This window comes from Gobius niger, assembly GCF_951799975.1.
Source record: "Gobius niger genome assembly, chromosome: 20".
NCBI classification, from domain to species: Eukaryota; Metazoa; Chordata; class Actinopteri; order Gobiiformes; family Gobiidae; genus Gobius; species Gobius niger.
The window spans coordinates 25,913,645-25,935,988 of record NC_136871.1 but is presented as its reverse complement, the minus strand read 5'-3'; the positions used below and the strand labels follow the sequence as shown (position 1 = coordinate 25,935,988).

Sequence of the window (22,344 nt, the reverse complement as noted above, 5' to 3'; positions counted from 1 at the left end):
CATATGTGCGTAGTTCTTCTACCACTGTAAATATTTAGTCTAAGCTTGTATGCCCATATCGTTACCCTACATTTGTCTCATCCAGTCTTCTCTCTCTATCTTCGTGTGGGTTTCAATTCAACATTTACTCCCCAAAACAAATAAACATCTTTCCAAATGTGCCATGAAAATTTGTTTACATTGTTGCCCACATTGGTTTTCCAAACACTGCCTCTCGTTTTGGAAAAATCCCGGTATGCTAGTAATTTGAACTGTGGTTGCCCCGGACCGAGCTATGGTTTGAAGAGCTCACTTCCTGTCTGAGCTATATATATATAAAAGGCTGTGTCTGGTTTGCAGCATGTCTGAATATTGTTGTTGACACTGGCCCTATTTTGAGTATTTTGTTTGTTTGTTTTTCTCTGTGTCGAATGGCGAGGGGAAAACTTGGTCAGCCAGGTTCCTCTTTTTCTCGCTCTAAGCCGTGAACTGTCCAGTGGTATTTCTGGGCAAAATGACTCACTCCTCACTTATCTGTGTGCAACATTTGTCAGATGAATAAGACTTTGCAAAGACAGATGTGGATTCTGAGTTGTGTCCTCTAAAATAGAATGTTTTCCTGACTATTTGCCTGCTGCCAAAATATCTTCTCCGCTGATTTTTCTTTTCTAAAACTGTAGGATAATAGGAACTTTAAACTTTGAATATATTATATACGGCGTCTAAGGGAAGGCCCACAAATGCTCACAGGTGGAAGGTGGAAAACAAAGACTTAAAAGAATAGCTCTTTCACCTATTACTCCACCAATATGTGAACAAATCCAGAGTTATGGATGTAATTCCTACCAAATAAAGAGACATTGAGAGAAGCAAAGTGATTCAACTGCTCATAAATAGGCCTACATTAGGGCAGGGCAATTAATCGAATTTTAATCTAATCGAGATTTTAATAAAGGTCGATCATGATAATCGTGTGGTGCATTTTATTAGAGGAGAATTTGGCCAAAAAAATATGGACGGCGCAATGCTGCAGCACCTGTCAGGTCAATCCCAGGGGAACACTTGGCCCAAACAAACAGGAAGCATGGATGATACATGCGGCAGCACCTGGTGATTTTACGTGGGAGCTGTCAGAGGACCAGGACGCGCACGGGGATGAAGAGTTTACCTTCGAAGAGGAAAACTATCGCTCGCTATTTGGACCATGTGGATTTGTTTTGAGGCTGCAGTGTTGGACTAGCTGGACTTCTAACAGTGAATTGTAAGTTTGATCGTCTTTTTTACTAACATTCTTCAAACATTCACATTTTTTGCAACTCCTTAGCAGATGTTTGTGTGTTGCTTGGCCAGGTGAGGGGGTGACATGGGGATGTTGCACTGCGACACGAGAAGTGTGGAGATGGTTTTTGTGTTTTCAGTTTGGCTGCAGCATCTGTTTACATGCTCATCCAGGAAAGACCACATATGTTTTGTTTTTTTCTTTTAAACAAAAACATTGAATCGAAAATGGAGATCAATCAATATGGGGAAAATAGTTTTTTTTTTTTCCATGATTGCCCAGCCCTATAGCCTACATCAATAATAGAGAAGGCTAACCATAATGCTAATGTTAGCCTTATGTTACAAGCCCTTGGCTAACTTCGAATGCGATTTCATTACTTCTAGGGGACAATCTGCTCTGTAAAAAAAACTATTTTGACTTGATTTTATTTGTGTGTGCTAAATATGCTTAAAGTCCGCCAGAATAATAATAATAATTTCTATAATGGACTTCCTTCCCCCTCACTAGGACACGCCCCCAAGTACAGAGCATACAGCGAAGTTACAACACTTTCGCATTTTTGGTGCAGCAAAATAATGGTTAACATGCAGAGCAGTATCAGAAAATATGTGTACACAATAAAAACGCTGAAAAAACGCCCCAAAGTCACGGACATTCGGCACAGCTGACATTTTATATGTTTTTTGCAAGTTTTCAGAGCCTATGTGCTCCACCGCACCTTTCTCCCTCTCACTGAATAAAGCAGCTCTATGACCATTGGACTTGAGATTTTGTCACTGAAAATGGAAAGGAATTCTTTTGTTAACCTTACGTCAATTGTTTCAAAGTTTACGTGGTGGTTAAATCAGTTGTTTTTGACCGAGGGAAAGTGTCTGCATCTTGTGTCCTTGGGCAAGACTCTTCACCCATCTTGCCTCCAGTGTCTGCACACTTTGGTGAATGAATGAGAGTGAACGGTTGACTGGTTCTTTACTGTAAAGCGCTTTGGGCCTGATGAGTAAGTTGACACCATTTACCATTTTACCATTTCATCCCAATCTGACATTGAGTACTCGGACCTGAACCCCATAATTACAATCCTATACTACTCCGCTGTTTTGTGATAATAGTTTGAGGTTTTTGACGGTGCAGGTCTGTGCATGAGTCCTTTGGCTGTGAGCAGCCTGAGGAGAGCAGGCGTTTGGACAAATGTTCCTGAGGAGATATTGATCGTGAGAACAGGGGGAGGGTGTTGGAGGTTTTGCACTGGTCAATGGGCTGTAAAATAACATTCGATTCTTCATGCATCAGTGGGCAAATGAATCGACAACATTTCAAGGCTTAACATAGCACTTAAGATAAACAAAATCATGTGCAAATTTGTGGGGACAGAACATAATTAAGAAGGGAATTTGTCCTCTACACATCTTAAGCTAAGTTCATAGTCAGGGAACCCACCTGAAGGATTAGCTTAATGGTAGTAGTATGGCATCGACTCAGTAAATTGAGTTCTATACCCATACTGCTAACTGATAAATCAGCAGAATCGACATAAAATGTGATACCAGTATTGGTGTCAGAACAACTCTAATCAGAAGCATGTCTCTGCAGCATCCCCGGCTTATAATGCAGTCCGTTAGTCAAATAAATAGCAGCTCAACGACAACAAAACAAAAAAACAAAACATTATGACATACAGAAAATTGATGCCTGGAGAGCCCTGTAATAGCACTCAAATGTTTATGTTTGTGACATATGCTGGGTTCCAGGAAACTATACATTTCCAACCTCCAATATAACGTTATAACGTTAATATAACGTTATTTAGCACGTTTTGAACTATATCTGGTTTGAAGAACCGTTCTTATGTGAAGAACTTATTAGCTTATTAACTGTTGTAGAATTAGCCATTTTGTTTATATACCAGTTTCTTGAATAGAAAGTTCCAGATTCTCACTAATGTCTCATTGGTATAACATGGTTGGAATGGCCACAGTTACTGTTTACCTCTATATATGTTACTTCCTCCTAGTGACCAATAAGGAAGTGAAACTGTAATAATAATCACAAAACCTTTGTAAAATGTCAAGTGCAATTGCGTCATGCTTACTGTATGTCTAATGTGTCATATCCACAGGATCCAAACTGTAAATAGAAATGTGTTTGTTACCTCTGCAGTGCGGCCCCTCGTCCCATCCGTCTGTACAGTCCGAGGCCCCGTCACACAGTTTGCTCATGTGGATACACAGCTCTGTCCCCCCACACTGGAACTCATTCGGGGGACATCGAGACACTGCCGTGTGGGGACCTAAGCAAAACAAAAAAAAACAGCTTTTAACAACAGTGTCCAAACTGCCAACATTCAGAGAGAGGCTAAAGGTCTCTGCCATTTCTGCTTTGACGATAAACAACAACCAAAACAAATAAATAGGAGCCGGCGTTTGATGGGTGGCCAGGGTGATAGCAGATTGATCCAGAGGAAACACAGACAGAGAGACTCTTGAGTTTCCTGATCCGCTCTGTCTGATTGTGTTTCTGAGTCCTCCTCCTCCTCTGACGCTCCGGTCTTATCGCTGTAATAGAAAAGCTTCTAAATCAAAACCAATTTTTAGAAGAGCAGCATCTGCCACATAGATGTCAATAAACTTTAGATCCCACACACAAAGATGACACAGAGCGCTGTCTGTTTCAGTTCACGAACGCCGAAGTGAAAGAAGCCCTGAAAGTCTGTATTCAGTGTCCAAAGTTTAGCTCCATCATTTAATGTTGATTTTTATTATATTGTATTTCTGGCCATAGGGAGACTTTTAACAGACAGGATAGTTTTGTTCCGTTTCCCAGATCTCACCCTCACATCCATCACTTACATATCCTCAGGCCAACATTAGGCAGTAAGATTTATCTACCAAAGAAATCTAACAGCACTACAAACACAGCATTACCCGGCGCACACAGTCCAAATCACTGCCTTCTGCGGTCAGGGCAAACTCATCCGCACCAACAGTAGCCCCACGGTAACCCGCAGCAGCCCGCCGTCTGCTGTCTGAGCCACAGAATGTGCCGCGAAAAGATTTTCTAGAAAGTCCAGCTGTTGGAGGAGTTTTATGGCAACAATAAATACGTACGAGACTGGTTCTGTGCTGCCAAAAAACATCTTGACTCAGCTCATTCTCGTTTACAATAGTGGCTGTGTGATTTTATTTGAACAGACGGTTGTTTTAGGTGATGCTTCTGATGATCATTTGTATTACAGTTAAGCTAATTTATCTAACCATCCCATTATATTTGCAAATTAAAAATGGACACCCCCTTCGCTACATACAAACAGGGCTCTATAAAGTACTGCTATTGTTTGCAACCAGTGCTTAAAGGGATATTTCAGTATTTTTGACATAGGGCCTCATTTTCTAGTTATCCAGAGCGTTGCTGATTTATGGAGATATTTTCTTTTGTAATTCATGCAGTTCTCATATTTGATGAGTTACATGGCACTAGGCTAGTGCATTTCTAAACACAGTCTGACCCGCTCCACACCTGAGGCAAAACACTTAAAACGCCAGGCTAATGATATAAATGTCTGTGTCGATCATCAGCTTCGTGGTTGTATAAGCTACGCAGCGGCGGAGTGATCTGCTAGAAAATAGTCAAAATTATAAGTGATTTGCCTCAGGTGCACTATGGAGTGAGTCAGACTGTTTTTAAAGCAGGCTAGCTGATACCATAGACATGCGCTAGCCTTGCACTAGCCTAGCGCCACTAAACTCTTCAAATATAAGAACTGCATGAATTGCAAAAAAAACATATCTCCAGAAATCAACAACACACATCTGGATAACTAGGAAATGAGGCCCTATGTCAAAAAATCCTGAAATATCCCTTTAAACAAAATGGCTAATGCTACAACAGTAAGCTAATAAGATGCTCCTGCAGGTGGTGGGTCCACAGAAGGACGGCCCCACGACTCAAACCGGGCCTGTTGGTCTCTCATCAGGGGCTTCAGAACCGCTCTGTGTCTGACCCGTCACCGAGGACCTGTTTGCCATGGGAGACCCAAAGCCCCCAACAACAGAGCCCCCAGGGTCATTCGGGCGATCAAACCCCTCCACCACATTAAGGTGGCGGCTCCAGGAGGGGTCATTTTTGTAGTTAAATGGCATATTTATACAATACAATATAATGACAACCAATGTGAAAGTACTCAAAGTATTCAGAATACAACACTCTTATTAGACAAAGTAAAGGAATACGTTACAAAATGCATTTTAAGGCAAGTATTCAGTATTCAGTAACTAAATACAATTTCAAAGTATTCTCCCCAACACTGGTTGTGACCGAAAGTAGTTTTGTGAAAGTTTATCATCATTAGCTGCGCTCCACCACTGGGGGCCGCTATTGCTGTCTTCATCTCTTATCTGAACTCAGAGCACCCTGGTCGTCTATGAGTCTACAAGTTGTAATTACCAGTTCGAGCCGGGCTCCAAGGCACTTTTTCCTAGACAAAAATTGACCAGTTGCTTGGAACACAGCTTTAGTCTAGTCCTCTCAACGCGAAACATAGGGGCGTCAACGTTTTTCAAGGCAAGGTCCCCATATTGTTTGTATGACAGTCTGGGGACCCCATTTTTCATTCAGTGTCAAATTATGATTTCATCTTCAGCAGGGTATTGCACTTCATTACTATTTTTTACCAAGAAATGCATGAATTTGTAGTTATAACCCATGGAAATTCAGACCACTGACCTTCCAATATCTAAAAACCTAGAAACGATGCGCGGGCGTCCGTGTTGTTGACCAAAAGTGAACAGAGTTTGAACGTTTCTTTTGTACTGCCCTGTATTTTCCGCTCAGTCGATTGAATCCTGGGCTCTGTCTCAGCGGTATGTGCAGCAGATGTCTGTTTAAATGAGAGTGAGTCATCGCAGTAACTCTAGGTCAGACCACAACAGTCCACAGCATAAATCACCCAGTCTTATATAATACAGGTTCAGTATAATCCATCTACAGAATATAGGCGAAAATGTGGATAAAACTACTGAATATGAAGCTTCGTTACAACTACTGGACGAGGCGAGTTTATTTGTGGAGCACATTTCACACACTGCAGCTTTTCAACTTAATTAAAAGGAAGTTACATTCGGTAGAAAGTGGAACAGAAACGGAAAAAAGTCCGGTCACGTACAGTAGGAGACTTAAAGCGATGTTACAATTTAACAAAAGCAGCTTGAACAAAATGAGGTGCCAGAAAATGCGCAGAAAGCTTGGGCTGTTTCAAAATCTAAAATGGTGCATATGTCAATCTTTGGTTTTTGAAATGAAACTTCTATATCCAGAAAGTGTGTCAGGCTTTTCCATGGTCAGAGTGAGTCAATAATCTGTGTAAAATTCACTCGACCAACTAATCTGCTCTGACAACTCCTCATTGCACTCTCTGAGACGCACACGCTCATGCACACACATCTTTTTGGAAATATTTCCCCCTGAATGCATATATAGATATAGAATTGGTTAGCAGTGCTTTGTGGACGTAGTAAAGGGCATCATCATCGCGGATTCCAAGTCACGACCTGAAACAGAGGGACAGCGCTTCTTGGAAAGCAGCTGTTTTTACTTTTGAGTGTCTTCAAAAACAGGATTATTTTTGGCCCGTTGTACATTCTTTGTATCAAAGAAACACGCAACAGGGATTAGGAAACATATGCAAACCAACCTCCATTGATCATCCAACTGTGCGTAATGAAATAAAGAACGGAAAGGGCAAAAACACGCACTTCTTACTTGAGCAAACCCAGTGGATGAAAAAATCAACACATGAGGAAAAGGCTATCAATTCTGTTGTTATTTGAAATAAATCCTAATTGGACATTATTTTTTATGTTTTATATTTTCCAGCCGGAGCAAGGGGTGGCTTCTGGGGAAAAAAAATTGGGAACCAGTGCTATTGGAGTCTGCTTTGTGTATGAGTATTAGGAAATAAGACAGGAATAATGTGCGTTCGACCCTGTGTCATTTTCCGATCTGCATTTCACTATTTTATTCTTTTCTGGGAGAACAACTACGTCACCGTGCCACAAGAGCTGGGATGATGTGTTATTTTCCTATTATTATGCTCATTTAAATCAGACAGGAGAACACAGCAAATTTAGCCAGTCAAACGTTATGACCCAATAAAAACATTTGTTAAAAGTTCTCCATTCTAGACTAAATAATACAAGTGCTTATAATGAACCTTTGCACTTTTCAAAATGAATCTTATGAGCAAATTCTACCTAGAAGATATACCAACTGCATGTCTTCAATCGTCCAATCACAGACCCAGCCCAAGCCACACCTTCCCGTCAGCCAATCACCGCGGCGCTCAACCCTGCTCCAGCCATTCTTCGCATAGGTTCCCCTTCTTAAAGGAATAGGCCACCGTTTTTACATTTTAAAGGTTATTGACGGAAGTGAGCGGGGGGAAGTCTTTAGGAGTTACTGCGCGGACGTCCTCGTATCATTACGCCTCACAATATAGTTTCCCTTTTTATTTGCTTATAAAATCGACATGCTACATTTCTGTGTAAATATACTTCGCATGAAAACACTTCACGTAACTTTATTTAAATAGGGAACACGTGGAAGAGCTTGGTAGCTTCTATCGTGAGCTTTTTTGGAGCTATATGACATGTGGGAGAGGCTGCGTATGTGCTCCGTTTGCCTGGCAGAGCGCACGGACAAAGACCAGACGGGGATATATTAACTCGGCTAAAGTGAGGTAAGAGCATATCTCAGTATGTAAAAACGGTGGCCTATTCCTTTAAGCCCCCCTGGTTAATCACTCAGTTTCCCAGCCGTGCTACGACCCTCCTCCACCCCTTTCTCCGCCTGACCTCTCCTCAGCTCTGCTCGTCGTCAGCTGGTCACCCCTGGTCTCCTTCTACTACCACCAGTGTCCAGGCTCCGGGGAAGAGTCTGGCTTATCTTATCATAAATTCCACAAAACTATACAGCACAAAGAAGCATGGTGCCTGAAGAGTAAAAACATAGTGATTAGTAGTTACCTATAAGTCCACAGCCAATGTAAAGAAATGATCAGTGTTCAATTCATGCAACAGAACAAGCATTTTTACCACAGTGCAGTCAATATTACTGCAGCTCTGACAAACTTTCCATATCCTGCTCAGCCGGCATCCATTTTTCAAAACACTGTCTTTCTTCAAAAAGCTGTTCCATCTATTTCCAGCTTAAACTGGCAACACCAGAAAAAAAAACACACGCGGCGACAAGCTTATCTTTTCCATTGTCCGGTGGAGCTAAAAGCTAAAAGCCGCCTTTCTTCTCGTGGCCCGGTGGAACAAGCCTGGATTTAGCTCGACACCTTGCGCCACCGGACCCGGTTTAAGCCCCCGGGCGCACAGGGCAGTGATCACATGGGACGTACGAGTGGAGCACGTGGCCAGTGAAGTAAAGTCTATTGTTTTGGATCACACAAATCGGCTGGAGTTTGGAGCGCGGTGTGGTAAGATCGTCACGTGTGGAAACTCTGAGCCCGGACGCTTATAGACTAAATAGGAGGTTTATGTTTTCTCTAAGGGACTTTAGTTTCTCTGAGATTCACACCGGCAGAAAGTGTAGAGTTCATCTGGGTGTTTTGGTTGTGATTTTATTTACCTTTTTTGAACCTTTATGAAACAGCATTGCACAACTGACCACATCTAAAACATTCACCAGCGCTGAATATGATGAAATTGTTTTGTTTTTTTACTTCATTGGGGCTTTTACAACTACAGTAGACAATTTAGCCTTGGTATTTTTGGGTAGAATAATTCAAAACAACACTATATGTCAAGAAAAAACCCATAGTTTAATGATATATTGTATTAATTATAAAATGTAGCTTATACTTAGGACCAGCAGAGGGCACATTTCCACCTTATATACAGGTGCCCATGGCAGTCGTGCGAAAAAATTACTTTTTTATCCATTAGCAATGCTAATCAGCACAAGGAATAGTTTGACCGTGTATGGACAGGATCGGGATGTTTTGATGAAGGCGTTTACTCCAAACCAGTGGCTCTCAAACTTTTCACCCCAAGTAGCATCTACTAAAGTACTTGACCTTTAAAGTACCACCAGGCTGAGATCAAGATCAAATCAGGGCAAGACTCGGTTAAAAACATTGCTAAAAATAGACAATTGGACTTGTGTCCAAACCAGAAATGGGCTAACTTAAAAGCATTGCTAAGGCATAAACCAAATAATCTGTAACTAAAATAAAGTAACACCTGGAGAACCAGTGATCTACACTATAAAGCAAGAGGGGAACCTCGGTGTGAGACACGCCAGAACATGGGCCAGCGCTTTGAAAGCAGGAGACGAGACGGACTAAAAATGCATTATTTTAGAAACAATGAAATATCACATATATAAATATATATATAAAGCAGTGGTTCCTGTGTCGGGACATCACCATAGCATGGCAAGCCACGACCTGAAACAGAATAGAATTTGTTGTACCTAATGTAAAACGAAAGAAAAAGAAAGAAAGAAAGAAAGAAAGAAAGAAAGAAAGAAAGAAAGAAAGAAAGAAAGAAAGAAAGAAAGAAAGAAAGAAAGAAAGAAAGAACAGACAGCAGCATTAGTTTCTATTATAGCGCCAATTTGTTGTGGAATTGTTTCAGTGAGCTTCTGCAATGTCAAAAGTGTTGCATTCATTGTTCACTAAGATCTTGCATTGATGATGGGAGAGTGGGACCACAGTGCAAAGCCCTCTCCAGCACATCCCGAAGGATCTCAACGGGGTTAAGATTTGGACTCTGTAGTGGCCAGTCCACGTGTGAAAACAACATCTCATGCTCCCTGAACCGCTCTTTCACAACATGAGCCCGATGAATCCTGGCATTGTCATCTTGCATTATGCCTGTGCCGTCAGAGAAGAAGAAGAAGTCCATTGATGAAATAACTTGGTCATTCAGGATGTTCAGCTGATCTCATTCTTTGGGCACATAGTTGAACCTAGACCTGACCGACTGCAGCACCCCCCCAGATCAGAACAGTTAGTTAAATCCAGGTCAGGCCGTGTATTTATAATGTCTCATGTACAAATCCTGCAAAACTCTTCTAGGACTTCTAAAAGTGAACCTCAGTGGGGCCTTCCTTCCTTGTTCAATAAATAAAGATCAAAAATACAACCGAATGTAATAGTGAGTCTGTATAGTCTCGGCTTGAGTCTGAGCAACATGCACACACATGCTCCTTTCTTCTAGGCACACTCGGGAACTCCAAGAAACTGTCCATATAGGGCGATAGCAGAATAAACACGAAAAGTACAAGAAAATATCAGCGTAGAGCGTCAAATGCGTGCGGAGATATTTATACCCCACAGTCCAGGCCCCGGTGAAGGAGACAGTAATCATAAATATGCATGACTGAAAAGCATTCAACCCAAACAAACACCAAAAGCATGAACACAAACACGAGCTTTTCTAAGTCCCGGCCTCTTGGTTGAATTGTAAAGTCCAAAATCAAACATCGCTTTTTCTCTCGTGACACGGATCTCCACTGTCCATTTCGGCGGTTAAAAGTAACACGTCCGATCTAAATAATTCACACGTCGATCCGCGAATAAAGCAGCTCATGAATAAACCAGGGCTGCGCCGTTTCGCGGACGCTCTAATGACGGGGCTAATGCCGGTAACCACAGATGAACTCACTGAAAAGCCCCCAGACCTGCGGGACGCTTGCACTCGGACCCAGAATCCCAGTCCTGGGGCCCGCTGTTTCCATGACGACGACCTCTCTGTCCCCGGCCCGGTTTGACCTGCCAAAGATACGAACCCGCGCGAGCTGACGACAAAGAGAGTTTTTTTTTTTAGCGGCAAAATAAACGATGCTTTGAAATTTTGAAATCAGCGGGAGGTTTTTGAGACAAGAGTTGTACAATTATTGGCGATGACATATTGTTTTGAAATTTTGAAAAGGTTTGGATTCTTGTGTTGTGCCTCTGAAAACTGACTTTTGGTTTTGAGGCGAGACACTGCGGGTTAATAGTGGAACAAACAAATTTAGAAATATCAGTTTGAACCTTTTGCTGTAGATGACTGTGGATTGCAAGTTTTCTCTCATTTATGTTATAAGATCCTAAGTGTAAAAATGCCCCAAAATGTCCATATTTTCAGCGACAATCCATCTAAATTATGGATAGAGCCAGGTTTAAATGTATTTTTTAATTTAAAATATTCAACACATAAACATTAGTTACAAAGATCTGCTCAGAAGGGATTTTGGATATCTTCCAAATACGGATCTGAAATCAGAAACATTCTCATTTCGCCTTGTTTGTTTGGGGTTCAAAACCAAATCAGGCTATGGTATTAAAAAAATCCTCCAAGACTGGAAAGTTTGGAGTCTGCAGGAGTTACCAAACTAGAGATTTGAAAGGAAAGCTCATATTAAAGGGACTAGACGGAGTTTAGAAATGTTAAAATTATGCATTTTCTACCCCTGCTTACTCCAGTAGAATTAGCCCAGACCTATTCACCATAACTGCTGCTAAAATTCTGCACTGTCACAAAAAATTGTTACTTCGGCATGAAGTACCGTCCTGCACAAGCTTAATAGAGAAACTGCAGTTACGCGCAAGACCTGAGGTGGCAGCAGCGAGTATAAAAACGACAACTTCCATCTACGCCTTCTAAAGGTGCATTATGTTACTTTGTTGGCAAAAAAAAGTGGATATTTGTGTGTATTTGACCTTCAGTGACCCATCGGTGATGAATGGTTAGCAGCGAGGCGTATTGACTTTTGATCACGGTGGTCAGTCATTGGTCATTGGATCATCGGATTTCTGGTGGGAGTGTCCTTCAGCAGCGACAATCGTCTAAATTGATCCTGGAGCGTCAGATCACTGTGATGGACGAAGGCTATGACCATATTTGGATTACAGAGTCTTGTTAGGGACATCCTGAGCATTAGCGATGCACAGGTCAGCTTTTTTCCTAACCCACCCCCATGTAAATCAAACCCGACCCAAAAAAATGTGTCTCAATTTGCCGACCCGACCCCGCTCTCATTGAAAAGCTGCCACATGATCCGCTCTACAGCTGCTGTCACTCAAGCGCGTCACATGACCGTGAGTTTATTGTGGAGAAATGGTCCTGGTCACTGCACCGGACCTGAGGACACCTTTTGAAATCGCTCATGGACTTACTGTATCAGGAAACCAGGAGCAGAAACTTTCCAGAGGCTTTACTTTTACCACGTGATGGGCAACTCTCAGCCTTTACCAGACGCTACAATGAGCTGTTTTTCTCACCTTAGTTAGTTAAGCTGTGGCCTTGTTATTTAGCTTCTTGCTGCTGCATTATTTTCATCACATGCCTGTCACACATGTGCTTGGGCGCTGCTGTTGTGCTGCATTTGGAGCGGAGATCAAAGTCATACAAGAGCTATAGGCGACATACACAGCACAACCAGAAAACAAAACATGCTAATGATACGTTTACCCTATAAAGCTGGACATTCAACGTGACATACTTTGTGTGGCAGTTACAAGAATGCACTGTATGCTGTGAGGCAACAATGTAAGGAAAAAAGTATTTATTTATTAACACTCGCCCAAAATCTCACCAGGCGATCGAGAAACTTCAGAAAACTTCCAAAGAACTTGTCACCATAGATACGAATAGACGAAGTGGGTCGTTTTGGACTCTGGTTCCACATTTTTACATTTTAACTTCTTCTTTTCATGTCTCACCATAATCCATTTCCACATTCGAAAAAGTTTTCAATGGCAAAACACTTCAGCCACGGCCATCCAGTCCTCAGGCAAGACACCACCCCCACCTTGCCAACGTGAATGCGGCGTGTGAGTGACAGAGTGTTGGTTGGTAGTCGGAGAGGCACCTGGCACTGACTGGCAGCCCTGACAACAGAGATGGGGACTGGGGACTCGGAGTGAATGAACAATGGCCACTTTAACAAGAGAAGCTTGTAAAGTTACCAACCTCAAGGAAAAGGACCTGGTTTTGAAAAAGTCAGTTGCCGTCACACCGTCGTGAACCATGTGTTCAGGAGAGTCATGGCTAGGTTCAATTTATTTTTTGTCACAATCCCACAGTCCCCCCTTCAGTGACTTTCCCTCTATTCAGTCGCCTTTTATCACCTTCAAATTCATCTTTCATGCACTTAATAGACTGTCAAGTTGCTTTTCCTCTTTTCTTTGGCCCTTGGAAGAAGAGGAATGGACGATTCTCCAAGTTGTCCAGTTATAACAAGACTTGCTGGGTTCTGCAAAAGAGTATTTTGCTTTTATGTGCGCACAAAGATGACAAAACATTGAATCTGAATCTTTTCTTTTTCAGTCTCAACATTTTTGTTCGACTTTAGTTCTGGCAGAGAAATAAGGTTAAGAACACTGAAACACAACAATGAGAAACCATCAGCTGGACTTGGAATCGGAATTGTACTTAACAGAGGGGGTGCTCTCGGGAAACATTTGGTATTGCGGTGGTATTGACTCTTTGCAGGTCTTGAGAAGTAGTTCATTTGTAATAAATAATACAACTTGATCGCTACCTTTCACTTTGTTGATTAGAAAATGCTATATTGATCTGAAGCGGCTTGTTCATAGCTTGCCTGTCTTCTGGGTACAACATGCACACTGTCAATAAGCCCCTCCTTCCCCCGTGCTCCAACAGTGAAGCTTTGCCTGTCGCTGCTCTGCGAAAAAAGGGATAAGCTGTGCAGATCAAGATCAAGGTAAGGAGAGCGCGTCCTGGTTTTATGTTGGACAGTGGGAGGAGCTTTGGGGGGACTTGAAAAACACAAACAAACACGAACATGTGACAAATTCATATTCAGATTGTAAAGACTCTTTTAAGGCGAGACACTGCACTTGACAAGGGGAAAAAAATAAATGTAGAGATATCCATTTGAAACTTTTGCTGAACATTACAGATATAAATATGAGAAAAAAATGTCATTATATTTTTTCACATAAAAATAAGGCATTTTGAGCATTAAAATTGCCAAAATTGCCTATATTTTGGGCAACGAAATCAAAATAATGAATTGAGCCAGATTAAATGTATGGTTTTATTTTATTGACATATTAGTAACTAAGATTGGGGGGGATTTTGGATATTTTGTTTAGTTTTTCAATAAACTATCAGTGAAAAAATCTGTAAAAACTCAAATTTCGCCTGTTTTTTTGGTTTCAAAGCTGAATAAATCAAGCTAGGAATTAGATATTAAAAAGTCCCTCTGAAAAAACCTTCAAAATATTGTTAGGTCTCAGACTGTAAAGTTTGGAGTCTGTGGGAGCTTCTATAAGGGCTCAGGCTCTGCCCGAGTGCGGCTTCTCTCATTCAGAGAAAACCAGCCCTGAAGTTTTGTAGCGAGTGCTCATGCTCGGCCCGTTCTTCCACTTTTCCGCTCCAGCGTCTCGTAGGAGGAAAAACACCATATTTGGGTGAAAGCGTCATCACGGGGCCCCTTAGCAGGACACGTGGATGTCAAATCTGTCAATATTTATGAATGAAAACCCGCGGGAAAGACGGCCTTTCTACGCGGCGCAGCAGCTACTTCCGGGTCGCCCCCACCTCGCAGACAAAACATCATAAAATAAACATCATCATTTTTATATCTGACATGAAAACTAAGATGTAAAGGGAGGAAAATAGATACAAATCTCCACTTCCACCACTGCTTGAAAAATCAATACTTTCACCTGCCGTGTCTCGCCTTAAAAGTTTGTTTTGTCAGAATAACTGTGATGATCTCACACATTGTAAACTAGGAGTGCGACGATATATCGAATTTGCAATAAATCGCAATATATTTCTGAACGATACAATACTTTTTTCTTCCGGAATTGATACTTGTGATCACAGAGAGAGGGCAGAGCACGATAATAAATTACTTTTATGACAGTGTTTGTATCTACTGTATATATTTATTGATCTAAGAAATATGGAAGCAAAACACATAAAAACAAATTTAAATCATGTAAGTATATGTAGCTGTTTATGAAGCAATGAAGGTTATAATGTATTAATAATCACAGTATTGGCGCATCGTAGCCGTGAGCCGTGTATCGTGTATCGTCTCCTGAGCTACCCAGAGGCTGCCCGCCGTAGTGTAAACAGTCAGATAAATGAACAGGCTGTCTACTGTGGCATATATTTCTAAAGAAGCACAATAGATGACGCTTGAGTCTGTCTGAGCCACGTGCAAGAAGAGCAGCTGAGCTCTGTCTCCAGTCAAACGGACAGCCCAGAGCCCAGCCCAGTCTGGCTGCTTTAGACGTTAGAAGCTCTTGTCCCTAAGGAAGATACAAGGCGTACAAAAAAACATGCATGAATCTGGACTCCAAGTGTGTTTCAGATGAGGGAACAATGTTGTAATATGGTACAAAGCTCTAAATGTTGATTGCGCTTAATCCTTCCCTATTTTAAATGTGTCAATCGTTTTATAACCTGTCAAGTCCAAGTTTTCCCGATTTCCCTCTCTCTTCTCTCTGCCCCTTCATATCCACGCTGCATTTGTGCTTCTTCCCGGGGGTCTACAGGGCTGGCTGGCAGAGGGACAAGCCAAGCAGGAAGCTCTAAATCCAGCTTTCAAATCACAACAAACTTCTCCAAACATGGATCACTGCGGTTTCCCCCGGGGCAAGCGTCCGAGCAAATAACCGTAGGTAACGCCACAATCCTATTAAGACATCAACAAATGATCAATTTAAGGCAGTTTCCAGGCCTTTTTTTTGTATTATCTCATATTGTCCATGGATTCTTTTGTAGCCTCATTCTTTTGAAAGCGTCATTATTTGATTCAGATTTCCTCACACTACAGACAGGGGATTAACTGCTGGAAATGGGGCATTGTTGGAAGTTTTCGGAATCAAATAGGAGCTCGGGCCATTCACAGCCTCACACAATGTACAAGTAGAATGCCCAAATCTTCAAGGAAATGTGGGTAAAAAAGACTGCGTGTGGCGGCTCAAAGAAGGTGAAGGACGATGAGGGAGTTCACGGTGGAAAAAGTTTAATGATATTCATGAGCTGTGACAGAAGAACGCTAAGGCTATTACAGGAAGAAAAAAAAAATGACACAGGCTATGGCATTGTAGTTTGCAATATGGCGGCAGGACATTGAACACTTGCAATATGTATTTGTTTAGATGTTTTATATTGGCAACAGTAGAATCCAAAATGTCATGCAGTGTGTCTTTAAAAGTGCCCAGTCTGAATGTCTAAAATACAAATCGTACAGAGATATACTTTAATGTCAAACTTGTGCAGATGCTTTCGTTTTTTGGAAGAAATCGCTGATAAGGATCAGGAATAGCAAGCCTGACAAAACAAATAGATAAAAAAGAAAATGAAAAAGACATGAAGGGGGCGGGGAGAGGAGACAATAAACGCTAATGGATTCAAAACATGGAAACAATGTGGATGCGTTTGTAATACTTTATCAAAAATAATGACATTGATTTTGTGATTGTGTAAAATCTTGTTTATGGGCAAAATGAAATACAAGAGCGATCAACACTATAAATACTATGTTGCCCATAGTAATGGCTGTTCCCCCCATTCATGAAAGCGCGCACTCCACAGACAGAGAGATTACCACACAATCTAATGTATGCTAATGATCCCGAGGGCCTGAGGGAGGAGAGAGTGAGCGAAAGCCGGCGAGAGAGAGCGAGTGTTCACGGGAGAAACCTGCGGAGACCAGACACTGCTAAACGCTCCAGCTGCGCCTTCAATAATGAATCTATATCACCGCGCGCACGCTAAACGCAGTAGTACAGACAATGCAGACAGGATACTAGCATTTACATCAGCGGCTAATCATGTACAATCTGCTGCAGCACGGAGGAGCCGGAGGGGCTCGGCAGGAGAGCGCCACATGTGATAACAGGCGTCTCCTACAAGCCCCTCTGTAGAGCCTTAACATGGACGATGCATACTCTAGTAAGACACGGCCAAACTACAGCCTTCTTTACCATGAAGAAGTATATATGTAGAGCTTTAACATGGACGATGCATACTCTAGTAAGACACGGCCAAACTACAGCCTTCTTTACCATGAAGAAGTATATATGTAGAGCTTTAACATGGACGATGCATACTCTAGTAAGACACGGCCAAACTACAGCCTTCTTTACCATGAAGAAATATAGCTACGGTGCACTTAAAGGGGCTGTATACACATTTACTCAGGAAAGAGTGCCATCCACTTTGCCCCTTTTATTTTTGTTTATTTGGTAGGGACAGTGCATGAACGTACATGGGATTCATGCATGTAAACACACCATGTTGGATTGTAGACCTGGGCAATGTCGTCCGCCACTCGCACACTCTCAAACACACTCTCAAACACACTCTCAAACACACTCTCAAACACACTCTCAAACACACTCTCAAACACACTCTCAAACACACTCTCAAACACACTCTCAAACACACTCTCAAACACACTCTCAAACACACTCTCAAACACACTCTAATTCATCCTGGCCTATTGTACATGTTAGTGGTAGGGGAAACCTACGCAGACACGGGATCGCACCCAGTGTGTTCCTCAACATTTGTGGGGGAAAAGAGATCACTGTGTGGCATCTGCAGCACATTATGAAGCAAGGGCCAACTGAAGGCAACACGGATGCTAAAAACAAGTGACCAAGTTACATTGTTAGTTTGCATTAGGCTAATAGCCATACAAATGAATGGGGAACCCTCTTCCCAGTAGGACAGACCCGGAACATCTCCCCAGGGAGGTGACCAAGAGGCATCCGAAACAGATGCCAGAGCCACCTCAGCTAGCTCTTCTCGACGTGAAGGAGCAGCGACTCTACTACATGCTCCTCCCGAGTGACAGAGCTCCTCGCCCGATCTCTGAGGGGGCAGCCAGCCACCCTGCTGAGGAAACTCATTTCGACCGCTTGTAACCACGATCTTCGTCTTTAAGTCAATACCCACATCTCATGAACATAGGTGAGGATAGGAACGTAGATCAGCTCCCTCTTTACCACAACAGTCCGATACAGCGACCGCATCACTGCTGAGACTGCACTGATCCGTCTGCTAATCTCACGCTCCATCCGTCCCTCACACGTGAACACGACCCCAAGACACTTGAACACAAGGACCTGGAGGGGACAAGCCACCTTGAGAACCATGTCCTCGGATTTGGAGGTACTAATCCTCATCCCGGCCGATTTCAAACTCGGCTGCAAACCACCCCAGGCACATTGAAGGTCCTGATTTGATGAAGCCAAAAGAACAACATCATCTGCAAACAGCAGAGATACTCAGGCGTCTCCTTTTTGGGCCGCAGCTCTACCTGCAGTCTAAAAACAATGAGACACTTATGTTTACACTTATGAACACACATGTGGTCAATTTGGTCTCCACTCCCATTATCCATATACCTGTGATGTAATTCTGCGTAGAAAATGTGCTCCGCAAAGCCACATCCATTCCCTCCATAGCCTCTCCCCTCAGCGTGTCATATCCCCCGGACTTGATCCAAACTCCCCCTGTCAGCCCCTCTGTCCTGCCCCTCCTCTGGTCCGCGGAGCCTGGTGCGATTACATAATGCCCCTTTTCACATTTAAACCCATGACACGCTCCCGCTGCTCTGACACCGACTGAGCCGATCCTTAGGCCGGCTGTGCTCTCTCTCTCTCCCTGTGGAAGAGAACTGGAGACCAAGGGTGTCCAAACTATGGCCTGGGGAGAGGGGTCAAATATGGTAAATAGAGTAAATATAGTCATCTCAAACACATCTTTTTCATTATCTTACACTGTTGGTTAGAAAATGCTATATTGATATATATAACAGGTAAAACCAAATATCCAGCAGTTTCACTTCCTGATTCTCCAAGGACACTCACCCTAAGCAAAACACAACAGACATGTTTTTGATGAGAGAACAATATTGTAGCCTGTGAGAAAGCTCAAAAAATCCCCAGCCAGCACTGACGTTGTATAAGGATGAGGTGAAAGTGTGGTCAAAACTTCTGCTAAAACTGGTCTTGCTTGTTGCACTTGGTTTCTTAACTTACCCCATGGAGGAAATACAAAAAAAGTTACTATTCAGGATTATTTCTGCTGCAGCTAAAAAAAATAAAAAATAACTAAAAAGTCATCACGCAATGTTGGCTCAAGAGAGATAGTCCCTCAATGGCTCTTTTGGTACAAATTGTTCTAAATGTAAGAACACATGACCTTGAGCCTTTGCCTACAACGGCACAAGGGGGACAAATACTCTGTGGACAGAGGCCAATATGTTAACCAGATGTGAACGTGCAAGTCGCGGACAGAACTGACCACAACACAATAGACATATGCCATATGGTTACTATAAACGACACTGATCATTTCTATCAATTCCACATGTGTACAAGAGAAAACATGTACGTATAAGATGTACTGTTTATTGGCCGGAAGTACGGATATGGAGCATTGTCTCATTTATAGAAACCATCGCACAAAACAAGGCTGATCATTTGCAGTACTGGCCTTAGAATAAACACAACAGGCAAAAAAAGCGTTATTGACCATCACGGTTATCCTGGAGAAACAATGAACATTTAAGAGACTGTGCAGTGAAGCAGGGGTCACAAACTACATGCTACCCCAGTCTGAAGGCATGAAACCTGCAGCTGATCCATACAGAACTCACACTAGGACCAAAAACAATTTACATCGAACACCAAAGAAGACGAGTTGCCGGTCATCACGTTGAACTCTGATGGTCAGGCTTTCGATTGGACATTTTGCGCGTAATGTTGAAGTGCTTGAAGCTGCTGAGCCCGCTGAGCACAGCCAAAAGCAGAGGAAACTGAAGCTCATTGATTACAAGATCCAACCCAAAGCACGTGTGGGAAATGTCGCCCCCCCACACACCTGCAGCCCATTCACGATAGCAGCCCGTTTAGCGCGGCGCCGCTCCGTTTTCCCTGTTGTTTACTTCCCTGTTGACGATGGCTATCTGACCCGAGGGTGGCCGCGTTCGACAGCGCTGTGGAGATAAAAGAGGATCGCTTCCCCCCCTTTAAGTCTGAACTGCTTGACCTTGGACTGAGATCAGGCTGATGTCGGACACACGGCACCACTGATGTCCGCGATAAAATGAAAGACTTCATCGTTATTTATGAGATTTTGCTCTACCTTTAGTTTAGATTCAACGTGGCAGTGATGTGTTTCCGTCAGTAACTTTATTCCATCTGCACGTGGGCTCTGGGGAGTTCAGCCAGGGTCACCGTTGCACTCCTGCTTGGCTCTGTTGGTTTCATTTTGGTCGGTTAATTCCACAGGGAAATGAAAGGCCCTCATGGAGCAATGGAGGACCAGTCAATGTCATTTACCACAAGTAAAGAAGACTCAGAACCATCACAACCACGACTGACTGAGGGATCTACACTCCATAGAAACAGTTATTTCACTGTCATATCATAGGTTTCGCCTTCATATTTTTTCAGCTTTCCATTTTTCATTATGCCGTAATCAGTGTGGAATTTTAGAAAAACATTTAGTAACAAATGTGGGTCTGAAAACTTTCTGAAGCCACCGCTCTGGAATTAAAGTTCATTATATAACCATGAAAGAAATAAAGTGACAGACGTGTTGACAAACTTGGTGGTTTAAGTGTTGCAGATGTTTTGCCTCTTAATTTAGACTTTGATTTAGTCCTGGCCTCTCATCTAAGGAGATCCATCATCGACTAATGAGCTTTGTTTTACAGCGGGCTGCATCTGTATGGATCCAACGCGAGGGGTTTACGTAACTTTTAATGACCGCCATTCTTTGCTCGAAAAAGTCTTAGTTCCTAAACTTGTCTCCTGTTTACTGTAGTCTTCTCCGCCCCGAGTCGAGATCATTTAGTGCTGGCCAAGCTTCATGGTCGAGAGGTGACACATCCGCAACAGTTAAACCACAAAGCACAGATGAAGGCTTGAGAATGTTTGTCGATGACGCCTTAAAACTTGATTTCCAACCAACGCAGGATTATCTAGTTATTGATGGCAGGCAGCGCGGAGCCGTGTTCCAAAACGCACATGTCTGACAAAGTATTTTGTTTTGTTTATTGGCCGTCAGTGTCTCTCCCTGCTCAGCCCCCGCTGCTACAAAGGGGATCATTGATGAGGCTTACAGCTGCAGTGGACAGTGCCGACTTCAGTCCCACAAAGGCCACTGTGAGCCCGTCCACATGAGTGCATAAAACAACCATCTCATGCGTCTTTGAACCAGAAGCATCCGCCAAAACTCTCCCCGACAAAGAGCACATTTAGCCACGACAACAAAGCCACGTATGAGCGAGGAGACGGGACCGGCCGGGGCGTACCACGGCGTTATGTAACACGGGGGTTTCAACTTGTCACAACTTTTCAGGATCAAGTTTGGGATGTGGCCAAGAAGAGAGAGGGATGCGACTCCACATATTCACAAGGAACAGGTCAAAACTCTCCGCTGTAGTGTCTTCTTAAAGCTGCGCTACACATCTTCCCCCATTCTCAAGCTGAGAAAACCCTGTCAGATACTCCCCCAACTCATTTCTAGCCCCCGCAATACCGTACTAAGTAAGGTGTTTACCTTAATAAATCCTTTCCGTAGTCCCTGTGGGGGTAATACAAGTGTTTATGGGATGATTGGAGGGTCTTTCATCTCCCCCTGGTGTCTCTGGCCAGACAACCAACTTGACTGCTACCGGACCGGAGCCACCAATACACACTAATGGAATCACGCAGAAGAAGCTAACATGCTAACGGGCAAAGCTAACTGCGGGCTAACGTCACCTTAAATAGTATTTACAGCCAAGTTTGAATGAAAAAAATGATTTCCATTGTATAATTGGATGCACAATATCCCTCTCTCCCTTCGCCTTTTCCGGCAGCGTAGTATTTACTCTCCAAGTTAAAAAATCGTAACTTGCTACGACACCTGCAGTTGCGCTTATGGCCTCTAGGGGCAAGAGTTACTTAGTACGGCTTTAAATGCACATTTCAAGTGCGTGTACTGCTTTGTCAGATACAAGAAGTGAATCTTGGCAGACAGATTTTGATTCTTACTTCTGCGCTAATACTCAGTAAAGTTCAGTTGAAGTTCATAAAGTTCCGAGTC

General features: G+C 42.8%; 1 protein-coding gene across 2 annotated transcripts in view; it reads right to left on the bottom strand.

The window, feature by feature from the left end:
- The window catches only part of LOC306979667 (low-density lipoprotein receptor-related protein 1-like), a 166,915-nt gene that overhangs the window by 115,504 nt on the left and 29,067 nt on the right, over positions 1-22,344 (bottom strand). For both annotated transcript variants that reach the window (XM_079578739.1, XM_079578740.1), the window contains exon 3: positions 3,411-3,548. In XM_079578739.1, coding sequence (XP_079434865.1) covers positions 3,411-3,548 — 138 coding nt within the window. The remainder of the gene's footprint in view (positions 1-3,410; positions 3,549-22,344) is intronic.